This window comes from Apodemus sylvaticus, chromosome 9, assembly GCF_947179515.1.
Source record: "Apodemus sylvaticus chromosome 9, mApoSyl1.1, whole genome shotgun sequence".
Classification (NCBI taxonomy): domain Eukaryota; kingdom Metazoa; phylum Chordata; class Mammalia; order Rodentia; family Muridae; genus Apodemus; species Apodemus sylvaticus.
Genome location: NC_067480.1, coordinates 94,963,948 through 94,977,182, shown reverse-complemented (window position 1 = coordinate 94,977,182; position 13,235 = coordinate 94,963,948). Strand labels below are relative to the sequence as shown.

The 13,235-nt window shown below is 36.7% G+C and overlaps 1 protein-coding gene across 1 annotated transcript in view; it reads left to right on the top strand.

The window, feature by feature from the left end:
- LOC127691977 (adhesion G protein-coupled receptor B3-like) overlaps window positions 1-13,235 on the top strand; it is a 206,042-nt gene that overhangs the window by 57,313 nt on the left and 135,494 nt on the right. Inside the window, exon 8 of the mRNA XM_052191866.1 lies at window positions 10,716-10,910. Within this exon, the coding sequence (XP_052047826.1) occupies window positions 10,716-10,910 (195 nt within the window). The remainder of the gene's footprint in view (window positions 1-10,715; window positions 10,911-13,235) is intronic.

The window sequence follows — 13,235 nt, the reverse complement described above, 5'->3', positions numbered from 1 at the left end:
TATCACATTGCCCAGAGGATGGTTAATCAACTTTGTTATTATATCTTCATTGAGGGAAAAAAAAGAATAACATCCCTGGTAGGTTACTATAGAGCAGAAGAAAAGTTAGGCAAAAAGTAAGCAAAATTATTGTTTCTATAATGAGCAAAAACAAACAAGGAACAAGTACCAACAGAGATAGCAACTATCCCAAGCACTGAATTTTCAAATACTAACAGGGTACATTAGCGTATAAAACAAGAACAAGCTATTCTGCTTTTTATACATGTTTGCCTGAAAGCTAAAACACAGCACATAGCAGAGGAAGCAAGAAGAGAAATCTGAATTTTAGATCCTGGGTGAATATCACAATCACATGGAAGTTCTTGTCACTGAATCAATAAGAGATCTCTCAAAGACCATTCACTCGGGCTGATAACAGTACATAGTATGCACTCTGTTATTGTAAACTTCTCTTTTTTTTATTCGATATATTCTTTATTTACTTTTCAAGTGATTTCCCTTTCCTGGATCCCCCATCCCTGAAAGTCCCATAAGCCCTCTTCCCTCCCCCTATTCCCCAATCCACCCCTTCCCACATCCCTGTTCGGGCATTCCCCTAATGCTATACTGAGCCATTTCAGGACCAGGGGCCTTTTCTTCCTTCTTCTTGGGCATCATTTGATATGTGCATTGTGTCTTGGGTATTCTAAGCTTCTAGGCTAATATTCGTTTATCAGTGAGTGCATACCATGAGTGTTCTTTTGAGACTGGGTTTCCTCACTTAGTATGATGGTCTCCAGCTTCATCCATTTGTCAAAGAATTTCATGAATTCATTGTTTCTAATGGCTGAATACTACTCCATTGTGTATATATATCACATTTTCTGTACCCATTCCTCCATTGTGGGACATGTGAGTTCTTTCCAGCTTCTGGCTATTATAAATAGGGCTGCTATGAACATAGTGGAACATGTATCATTATTACATGCTGGGGAATCCTCTGGGTATATGCCCAGGAGTGGTATAGCAGGGCACTCCGGAAGTGTCGTGTGCAGTTTTCTGAGGAACTGCTGGACTGATTTCCAGAGTTGTAGTGCCAGCTTGCAACCCCTCCAGCAGTGGAGGAGTGTCCTTCTTTCTCCACATCCTTGCCAGCACCTGTTTTCTCCTTATTTTTTGATCTTAGCCATTCTGACTGGTGTGAGGTGTAATCTCAGGGTTGTTTTGATTTGCATTTCCCTGATGACTAAGGATGTTGAACATTTCTTTAGGTGCTCTTAATACTAATTCCAGCACTGGTTAGCACCATTCTCATGTATTTCTAATTACATCACCCTCTCTTGTAGAAATGCGGACACCCTTGTGCTAACTATTCAAGACCAAGCATTTGATTGCATTTTCAGTAAGGCTGCCAATCTCCAAGAGCTAGCCAGATTCCTGTTCTTTAGAATTATTACAGTAATTACAGCAACGCCAAAGAATATTACAGAGCATATCTTCTTCATACACACCCCCAGCAATATTTGTTTATTTATTTCAGCTTTTTTTAATTGATCCTTTCTTTATTTACATTTCAAATGTTATCCCCTTTCCTGGTTCTCCCCCAGAAATACCCTATCCTATCCCCATTGCCCTCCTTCTATGAGAGTGTTCACCTACCCACTTACCCACTCGCACCTCCCTGCCATGGCATTGGGCATCTAGTCTTCACAAGACCAAGGTTGTCTCCTCTCATTGATGTCCAACAAGGCCATTCTCTGCTACGTATGTGGCTGGAGCCATGGGTCCCTTCATGTGTATACTCATTAATTGGTGGTTTAGTCCCTGGGAGCTCTGGGGTGTGTGTGTCTGGTTGGTTGATATTGTTGTTTTTCCTATAGGGTTGCAAACCCCTTCAGCTCCTTCAGTCCTTCCCCTAATTCCTCCATTGGGGTCCCCATGCTCAGTCTGATAGTTCGCTGCAAGCATCCACATCTGTATAGGTCATAAAGATCAAGAATGAGTGAGGATATAACTTCTTTGAAGATGAGCAGAAGTTCATTTATTTTACTAAAAATCATACAGTGAACTTTTGGGATTTGAGCTAAAGTGTTTAAATCCTGGAGTTGTGAATAATGCATATGTCAATTTTTATACCATTTCCACAATCTTCTAATAATTTTCTGTTATTTGAGTTTTCAGTGTTCCAAATGAATATAGGATAATGGAGCAATCAAGATTTTTTTCATAATTTAATAAAATAGATAAAACACATATATCTTAGTCAGTGTTCTATTGCTGTGCAGAGATACCAAGCCTACATGAACTCTTACAAAAGAGCACTTAATTAGGGCTAGCTTACAGTTTCAGATGCTTAGTCACTTATCATCATGGAGGGAAGCAAGGCAGCACACAGGCAGACATGGTTTTAGAGAAGTAGCCGAGAGTTCTACATCCTGATACGTAAGCAGCACAAGGAGGAAGCTACTGAGCATTTTTGGGCTCTTTGAAACCTCATAACTTATCCTCTGTAACACATTTGCTCCAACAAAATCACACCTTCAAATCCTTTAATAAATTACTACCTTCTGGTGATCAAGCAATTCAAATCTATGAGCAGATTAAAATCTATGGTGACCCTTCCCATTGAAACTACCATGACACACCATATAGATTCTGATAAAACCAAATAACCTGCTTCATGTTAAGAAATAATATATAAAATAAAGGAAATGGCTGTATTTTAGTAAAATTATACAAAAGAAGATGCAATGGACCCAACTCAAACTACAGGCTATAGTTTAGTGACCCCCTAGAATTATATATATATATCCTCTTTGGAATGCTCCATTATAAAACAGGCAAACTATTTTTCTGTTTGCTTTTTTTTTCTCTATTTTCTTCAGAATTTTAGTAATACCTATTTAGGTTTCCTATCATCTAGCTCTAATATCTTGATACATTTTGTCTGTCATATTTCTTTTTTTTTCCTTTCCTTTCGCCATTCCTACCAGACAAATCTTCTGGCCTCCTTGCATATCTAACAATTTTTATGGAATGTTGGGCAGTTCATCAATGTAATTTTAGTGTCTCAAGACCATGCTCTGTACAAGACAAAGCATTTCATCCTGTAATAATTAACTTTCTACCACTGTGATAAATCCTTGTCAAGGAAAAAAATGTTATCTGGGCTCCTGATTTTAATGGCTTCATTCCATGGTTGACCTCATTGCTGGGATCATTCACTAGGCCGGACACAACAGAAGAAAGACAAAGCAGAGATGCTCACCTCATGGATTCTCAGTAGAGAATTCTAGAGATCACAAACCTTTCAAAGCATGATTCCACTCCCAACTTAGTCACAGGTTTAACCAACCAAGTTCTAAATCCATCTGTGAATGTATCCATTGAAAAGATCAACTACCATAATCCTGTTACCTCTTAATTATCATATCCACCTTTGATGGGCTACGCATTCCACACATGACACTTTACAGGTATGTCTTTGCACCTAGATTCCACCTCCTAATGCTTCCGTCTGTTTCCACTGGTGCTGTGGGTTAGGGAACAAGCCTTTAAACCTGGACCTTTAAGCTATCCTGTTAGCTCTGAGGGTATAGAGAAGGTATAATCCAGTTACCTCCTAATTATTATATCTGCCTTCTCTAGACTAAGCATTCTACACACAGTCTTCTACAAGGATACCTCATATACCCTTTCCTTGTTATTCTAATATATTCAAAGATTATCCTTTCATTCCAGTCAGGGGTTGATGTTGGACAGGACGTTTTGATGTTTTAGTAAGAGTGTGTCTTAAATAAAGACAATCAGATGTAGCAAAATAAAATGAGCAAAGGTTTACTTTTACAACCCAGTTCCAGTCAATAGTTGCTTGGTCATTTAATTTGTGGCCTATGACAAATTAGTACATTTTGGTAGGAGAATGTAAATAGTCTTATCACCTTTTATACAGTGACTATATATATTCCCATTATAAATCTTCAAAATTTATGAGACTAATGATCAAGATTCCTTGCACCTAAATTCTTCCTCTTAATGCTCCCATCAGATCCTAATGGTGCTGTGGGCTAAGAACCAACATTAAACACGGAGAACATTAAACACGGAGCCTTAGGAGCACTTATCATCTGCTTAATGCCCCTTCTTTCATTATTTACCTTACCGGCTATACATGGACAGCAAATGTATAGCTATCCTGTTAGGTTTGTGTGTATAGAAAATCTATATGTGACTTTCCTGGGTTTCTCACTCAGTGATTGAGATTTCTTCCCAACTTCCAATCTGTCAACTTTCTTTAGGAGAAGACAGTGGTTGCTCAAAGCTCTCTTTTCAGGCAGATCATATGTGGAGGTCAGAGAAGAACATGTAGAAGTTCATTCTCTCTACCATATGGGACTCCAGGATCTAATTTACATACCAGACTTGGGAGCAAGTACCCACTCAGCAACATCACTGACTCACATCTGTGTTTTAGAAGCATTCATCCTAACTCCTCAGCCTTTGGATGCTAGAACTTAGGACATCATATTATGAGAAGTCCAATAGACATCCAAGTCACTTAACAGCACTATCAAGTCAATGACTTTGATCTTTAAAATATGGCACAGCCATTAAATGAATTAAAAGACATATATTTAGATGACTGTTTTATGGAAAGAAGTTTCATGTGTAATTATCTTTTAATTGAAGCCACTTAGAACTGGGAGAACCTTTAATATACCTTACAGATGGACTGTAGGATTGCTGATGGAATAGTATATACATTATCATGTATCCAGTGTGTCACATGTGAAAATCAACTATGATATACCTCTTTGTTTAGTATTGACACAATGGGAGGAACAGTGGCAGGCAGTGGGCAGCATGAAAGGGAAAGTGGAGTAAAAGACGACTGCAGAAACATGCCCACTCCATAAATCACAACCTGCAGGTATCACTGCTCTCCTTATAAAGACCAAGGGGGCTTATTTCAGAACTATAAATCCCAACAATTTCATATGCTATCCAATCCTGAAAATGTTAAATTTGTCATTTGAAATGAATACCTGTCACCATTGTAATATTGACAAGAATTCCTGATATTTATCATTTTAAAAAGGAATACTAAAAATCACAAAAAATATTTCTGACATGCTCAGGTGGATAAATTAAGAAGATTGATAATTATCTTCCAGTAAAAATATCAAGTATTTGCCCTATCCTACTGTTGTGATTAAAACTATTATTGAATAAACCAAAGTCTTCTTGACAAATAGTTTTAAAAATAATTACACATTATATTTCAAAATTGTTACTACTGTTCAAATAATTAGAAGTTCCTCAACAATATAGCAGAATTCTTAAATTTCTATACTTTTTATGTTCAAATCGGAAAAAAATATTTAAACATTTTTAAATGTGAGGAATTGGAATAATATTTAGTTAAATAGTTGTTTGGTAATTTTTGATGAAAATGTATTATGACTGTAAGTTAATCATTATAATACCTAATCACAGATAGATTTGACTCATACTGCTTTCAGGAAAGTCTTGGTACCAGCACTACTTAGGAGCTCTGGAATCATGGTAGACAGCTAATCTGACTGGTTCTGCTGTCTACATGTAGAACTATGGATACCTATGGTATCTATGAGTATCATGCAAAAAACTTAAATATCTCATAACGTATTTCTAGTCCCATACTGACCACATAGAAGTACTTGGTATAACATTTTTTCCTCATATTTATTTTTATAAGATTGAAAGTAAATATAACTCTAGACACATAATTTTCAGAATCAAATTTCCAAATTCCAAAATTTCCAATTTAAACATATCTGCTGGGTTTCTTTGAATAATTAATTTTATGTCTATATTTGACCTTAAAATTATAGCATTCCCTCTTTCTGTTTCTTTCCTCCAACCCCTCCCATATACAACTCCTTGCCGACTTTCTAATGTATGGCCACTCTTCATTATTTGTTGCTATATATACACACATAAGTACACATATTCACATATACCAATATATAATATATGTGTAAATATGCATGTCTAAATATGTCTAAATACATACATACAGCCTTCTCAGTCTGTATAATCTTATTTATATGTATATGTTTTCTAATCATTTGGTATTGGATAAACAGTTGGTATGTTCCTCTCTCAGGAATATTATTTCTTCAATGCAATTATGTCAGGTAAATGTTTTCCAATATTACATATCCCTTTACATTGAATTGTCATCAACTACCAACTTTAACTTGCAAACACATAAGTAGCCCAGTTGCACAGAGAAAAAGGGAAATTATTCTTTCTTTATTCTCACTTTAGCTTAGCAGGCACATAGAACAGGTATGTCTGTGTGACAGACTACATAGCAGAGATTATAGGGTGCTCAATGATGACTGTGTGCTCCAAGCACTTTAGGAGTTCGGAGTACAATAGAATGGATGAGATAATAAAAAAAAAATATGACAATGATGTAAGGCAGATCGAGATTACTTCAAGAAGGCATAAAAGTAGAGATCATGCCATGATTACACTTATCTGAGTACATTTCATGAAGCAGAAAAGAAATGTAACAATTTATCCAGAAGATTTGGTGACAGCATATGAAATTAGGGAAGACAGTAAGTCAGGAAGCAAAGACAAAATTTCCGTCATTTCTTATAGAAGTTTGGATAAGATGTCACTAGAATATTAGCAGATATTTCAACATTGTAGATTATACAAAGCCAACTTTCAGAAATCATGCTGAATGATGGCTGGTTATTCTCACAAACAAAATCATAGCTGAGCTAAAAAAGAGAGAAATCTGTACAAACAATATGTGTAAGGGGAAAACAAAGACAAACAAAAAACAAAAGAGGGCCAGTTATAGAATGAAGCTGTCTATCAGGGTATCAGGTTATATGTGAACCTTGGGCAATTGCTGGAGGCTAAGATTCAAAATTCCTCATGGAAATACTTTCAGGATCACCTTCTACAGAAGGAGAGGAATTCTCCCTGGGATCCTGCTATAATTAGACACCCAGCTGCTACCCTGGGTTGATAGATGAGAGAAACTATGTGAACTCTCAGACCTAGGCCATTTCTATGAACTGTGTGACTGAAGAATTTGAGGAAAAGAGTAAGGAAAAAAATCCCATTTCAGAAACTTGAAAGTTCTAGCCTGAACTGAGAATGAATGGAATTAACTTGATAATCAGCAGAATCCTGGAACTGCCTGAGGGCTCCACTGCTGGAGAAACAAAGACCTGCCTCTGTTCTACAAGATACTTCGCAAACCAAAGGATGAGAATGATCCACAGGTTTACAGGAATTGCCCACTGTATTAGCTACCTCCTGTGGGTAAAAACGGAGCACATGTAGAAATCAAGAGAGCTAGTGATACACATATGAACAAAAAAAGGGGGGAATATTTGTCTAAAAGAAGAGATGCAGGAAAAATAGAAATCATGGTTAAATAGTGAAAGAGAATATAAAAACAAGCATACCATTTACTAATAAGTTATTGAGCTTTTCATTGCTGTGACAAATAGTTGAAGAAGTGTCATCTTGAAGGACAAAAGAGTCCCTTGGCTCACATTTTCTTGCCATGGTTGTTTGGTATGGTTGCCAAGAGATGAAGTCACGATTATGATTGGGAGCTTGGGATGCAGAAAGCCTTCCCATCCTGTGGTAAATAGAAATTCAAGAATACAGACAGGAATGTGCCAGTGACAAGAAATTCTCCAAACACATTCTGAGCAACATCTCTAAAACCATATTCCATTGAGCCTTCAAAAACCTTCTAAAAACTTCCAGGACCTCTGAAAATCCTAGCGTGAGCTAGATACTATCTTGTACTTTAGCAGTGGTGGCTCAGAGGGATTTTGTATTCAAAGTATTGTGTAACAGGATTTTTTGTCATTGTAATCAATAATTAGAGTAAATGGCCAATTAAAGCCAGATGAAGAAATAATTACTGACCTGGATGTAAGAGACCAGTTCTAGACTAGTATTGCACTATCTTATCAAAGAGAATTGGAAACAAAATCCCTGAGAACTGCAACCTATTAACACAGTCACCACAATAGGATTGTCTCTCAATTTTACAGACAAATCAAATGATCCTAGAAAGCACAAATCTTTCCAATCCTCCAAAGTAACAAGTGGCAGACTCACAATTACAAGATTAAGTTTTAGCACAGCAGCTATTCCAGAAACTCAGCAGATAAAAGGATTTCCAAGAATGATTGCAGTGTGTGCTCATAATCAATAAACTGGAAAGTGTCTAGCAATTTAACATGTGCTGCAAAGAACGAGCATCTCTGAGCTCACTTTAGTCTCAATGTCAATGCTATGAATTTTCTACACCAGAACATAAAAGTATTGCAAGTATTTTCCGTGGATATTTCTTAGTAACAATGTCAGGAATGATGCTAATTATTGCCAATTCTGAGAGCTAGAATGATCTGAGTGACTGTTTGTTAAGAACTGGACCTAGCAGTTCTCATTCCACATAAGCCTGGTAAGCACCTGTCAGATGGCAGTGATACTAATTTAATACTGACTCAGGCTAGAAGTTTTGCTAACACAGATTAGAAAGGTTGGTTTTCCCAGCTCTGATTAGATGGTCCATCTAGTGCTGTCAATAACTGTTTCTACTGCAAACCAAATTCATGCCTGAATGTTTTATTCTTAAAGGTTCAGATAAACTTTCTGATGCTTCTTCTTGAGGGGAAACAACCACAAGATCTATGGCATACACTTCTTCTCCAGAGACAGCACAGAGTGTAAAATAACATTGCCTGACTATTTAGAAAATGATTAATTTGTTAGGAATGAATCTTGCTGCTATGTAAGAGATAAACAAAGAATAGAATAGAATATACAAAATATAACATATGTGTGTGTGACTACACACAATAACAGGAAGCATGCAACATATGACCAAAATGGAAAATTGCAAATAGCTCTCAGTAGTTGGCATTGTGGTATACCAGTAAGATCTTGTCCAAGGGACATTGTCCAGCTTAATTGTGTGTGTGTGTGTGTGTGTGTGTGTGTGTGTGTGTGTGTGTGTGTGTGTGTGTTATGACTGAGCATGTTATTTTCATGCCATAGGAAGTGACATTGAGACTACAGCTAGGCAAAGATGAGAACAATGATGACATGTATCTTAGGGTTTTACTGCTGTGAACAGACACCATGACCAATACAACTCTTATGAGGACAACATTTAATTTGGGATGGCTTACAGGTTCAGAGATTCAATCCAGTATCATCACAGTGGGAGCATGGCAGCATCCAGGCAGGCATGGTACAGGAGGAACTAAGAATGCTACATCTTCATCTGAAGGCAGCAAGAAAATTAGCTTCAGGCAGCTAGGTTGAGTGTATTTAAGCTCACCCTCAAAATGACACACCTCCAAAAAGGCCACACCTTTTAATAGTGCCACTCCCTGAGCCAAGCATAAACAAACCAATACCCCATGACAACACTCCATGTGTTAAGATGGCTCAGAGGTCCAGGTGTATGCTACCAAATCTCAAGACCTGAGTTTGATTGCTGGATCCCATAGGAGGAGCCGATAACCAACTTCTCCAATTTTCCTCTTGCTTCCATGTATATTCCCCAGGGGTCACAGTACACAGTATACACACATATATAATTAGTGTATAAATAGTATGCATATTTAGTATATATAAGTGAAAATAATTTATACTTTTGAGCAACTCAGAATTTACAAAAAATAATACTTTTAAAAAATGTAGCTATAAAAAACTTGTGCTTTTAGAAAATATCACTACACTTTGACAACCATACTTTAAAGGATTTCAGGACATGTTATTAAAAATTATTAATCACAACTAATACAGTTTAATACTTATTAATGTTTCTCTGGTGCTTAATGTCTTATTTTGTCATTTTAAAGTCAGTTTAATTACAGAGTTAGTGTGACTACTGTATAGGTTAGCCATTCTTGGATGTTTACTTTCCCTCTCTTTTATACCTTGCCATTATTATAAGGTGTACACAGCTTATCTCTTCTTATATCTTCACTGTAAGATCAGATGCACATGAAAAATGACAGCCAATTCTTCAGCCATCAAACTAATTGAAATTGCACATCTCCAAAGTTCCTTCTACTGCTAAGAGTTTTTGTTTTGTTTTGCCTTTTATTATTTTTATTTTGTTATGACATAATTTTTTAAAAAAGAAAGCTAAAGTGGTCTAACTTTATATTGTATTATAATAAACCTCAAATATTTACAGATTTTTCATAAACTGAGAAGACAAGTCTGTGTGTTCTTAGGTTTGAATGTGATCATTATGTCACCTGAGCATGCCTGGAACTCACTAAGTAGCCCAGTTTATTCTTTAATCACACTCCTGCCTCAACCTTCCACTTGCTAGGATTTTAAGAACCCCCTCCTAAATCACTTTCCAGGTTTGTTACATGTATGAATAATTTTCAAAATTTTTCTACTCTTAAAATATATTTCCCCAATGCATTTATTGCATATGTATTCTAATTGAAAGCAGGAAGTCTGCAAAGATATGCAATCTTCACATTAGTTCTTGCATGGTACCTTGTTAATCTGTTAAATGGTAGGATATATAAAATTTACTCTTCTTAAATCCTAACTGTCACAAGATTATCTTAAAGTTTACTGAGCAGTTTAAATGTAGTTGCTTGGTGAAGATGTGAACTGAAGTAGTAATGGAGATTCTGATGTGTTTTCTGTTCTTTTGACAATAACAGATTAAAGAGCACCTTGCGAAGGGGCAGCGGATGCTGGCGGGTGATGGAATGTCCCAGGTCACCAAGACACTATTGGATTTAACCCAGAGGAAAAATTTCTATGCAGGTGACCTTCTGGTGTCTGTGGAAATCCTGAGAAATGTGACAGACACATTTAAAAGGGCAAGTTACATCCCTGCATCTGATGGTGTACAGGTAAGGGGGAGGAAGCCGGAAGGTCAAGACCAGTATACATGTGATCATCCCTTGTTCCCACCCCCACCCCAATCACCAATTCACTCTCCTTGGAGGCATCTGGGCTTGAGAGAAGGAATATTCTTGGTGCCATAGAAACCCGTTTAACGTGTGTAATGTGGACTCTGTCAGTCAGTTCAGTTCCTTTAACAATGCTGTATGGCTTGATATCCAAGCCATAAAATGTTCACATTGTAGCTCAAGGAAAGACCAAATGGACATATGCATGAAGGTGCTGTGAGCCTTCGGATAAAAAGCATTATTGGAAATTCACGGTCGTATTGTGTACATTTTATTGCCACATTTAATATCACTGTCTTGCCATAGGAGTCTATTAAAAGTATACTAGATATAATGAAAGCATATTTACTATAGGATGCAAAGAAGACATAATGTAGCATTTGTTTGGGGCCTGTTTTATTTGAAACACAGAAGGCATATTTAGGATTGAGAAACATTGCCTGAAAGTACAAGGCACATAGAGAATTATTTTAGATGGGCAAAGAAGAAACTTGGTAGCTCTCCGCAAACCTTTTAGCCTTGTCCTAGAAGACTTTAGAGTAACACCATTTACCTCTATAATAGACCCAGAGTACTCACCCCTAAGAGTGTTACCTTTACCATTAAAACAAAACATGACAAATAGGATTTTTAATACGAGAGCAGTGTGTTCTTCAGATTAGCTCCTTTTCTTCTGTGCCCTAAAATGGACTCCTGTTAGGTTATATCTCTGCATTTCAATTAAGGAAATGCAATTCTACTATCTATGAAAACATTCCTTAAAATAAAAGATTAACAGAATTGCCAGGTTAGGCAATTCTTGTTCATCCTACTCCTTATCTCTGAGTTTGGTTACATCTTACTTGGAAAATAAAAAGGTTTTGGAGGAAAGGAGTGCTATTCTTTGGATTTTTTGGGTGTGTGTGTGTTGGCAGAGTGTGGTTGTTGGGTTTTGTCATAATTAACTATGGAATATGCCAGGAAAGATTGTTTGAGTGACAGAACCAACCAATACATTGATCTGTATTCAGATGTAAATATTTCTTAGCTGGTTCAATAGACTGCTTAAAGTTTGTGTATGACAGAATCATCCAAGCTGAGTTCCATACCAAATCACCAGTATCTGCCTTTTTAATGGCTCTCAGTACCTGTGCTTACTTATAGGGCCAAGGTCACCTGGTATGGCCCGGAGGAATTAAATCAGGCCACCTTGGAGAGGCCACAACACAACTGAGGCTGTGACAATTTTATTTTGAGCAATCTTTTTCATACCTTTATCAGAAGCAGAGTATAATGGCAATTTCCAGGATGAATGCAGTTATAGTTCCCAGGACACAATGAAGTTTTCAAGTTATAAAGAGTACCTAAGATTAACATCTAAGACTGATTGTCTTGTCAAGGAATCCATGCTACCTTGACTACTATGGGAACAGACAGAGAAACATAAGATAGCTTGAACACTTTAGAGTGCATTAGTCTCTCAGGAACTAGATGGAACATTATGCCCTAGGGATTCATGGACTGAAACTTGCAAACCTCTGATACACACCTCTTGGGGTACTTAGGCCAAGGCAACTCCATAGTTTCCTGCAAATGTAATAATAGAAAATATTTTAAATAGAAAATTAAAATTACTTAAGTATTTTGAAGATAGTGCTTTTCTTATAAAAAATAGTCTATTCTTTTAAGAAATTAAGTAAGCCACATGCATCTTTACCCACCTGAAAATTCCTATTAGTACTGACACAAAAAGATAGTGCTTGAAGTATTTCACCTCAAATGTAGTAAAAATTTATTTTAAAATCTGAGACATATGTTCATAGAAAATTTAACACGTAAAACACAACATGAAAATCTCTAATCAGTCAAAAATAAGAGGCTTGGAAATTTTTAGTGCTAAAGTTCAAAAAATTAAGAGTAACTGGTCTCATTAGAAAAATATTTTGATTTTTTCCTTTTATTTATGAGACACAGTCTAACTACTTCTCCTTCCTTGGCCTGGAACTCATTGTGTACGCCAGGCTAGTATAGAAGTCAGATACATGTGTCTCTGTCTCTCAACGGCTGGGGTGAAAGGTGTGTGCCAACAGACAATGCTGGCAGCATGTTTATTAAGGTACTTATCATAGTACTTCAGCCATTCAACACTTAACCAGTTGTCTGGTCATGGAATTAGTTGCTTCGACTTAAATAAAGCAGTCCTCCTGGGTCACGTGTTCTTTACTGTAGTCTCAGACATGATGTTTATTACCTCCCCCCTCAATTCATTTCTCTGCAAGTGTGCAG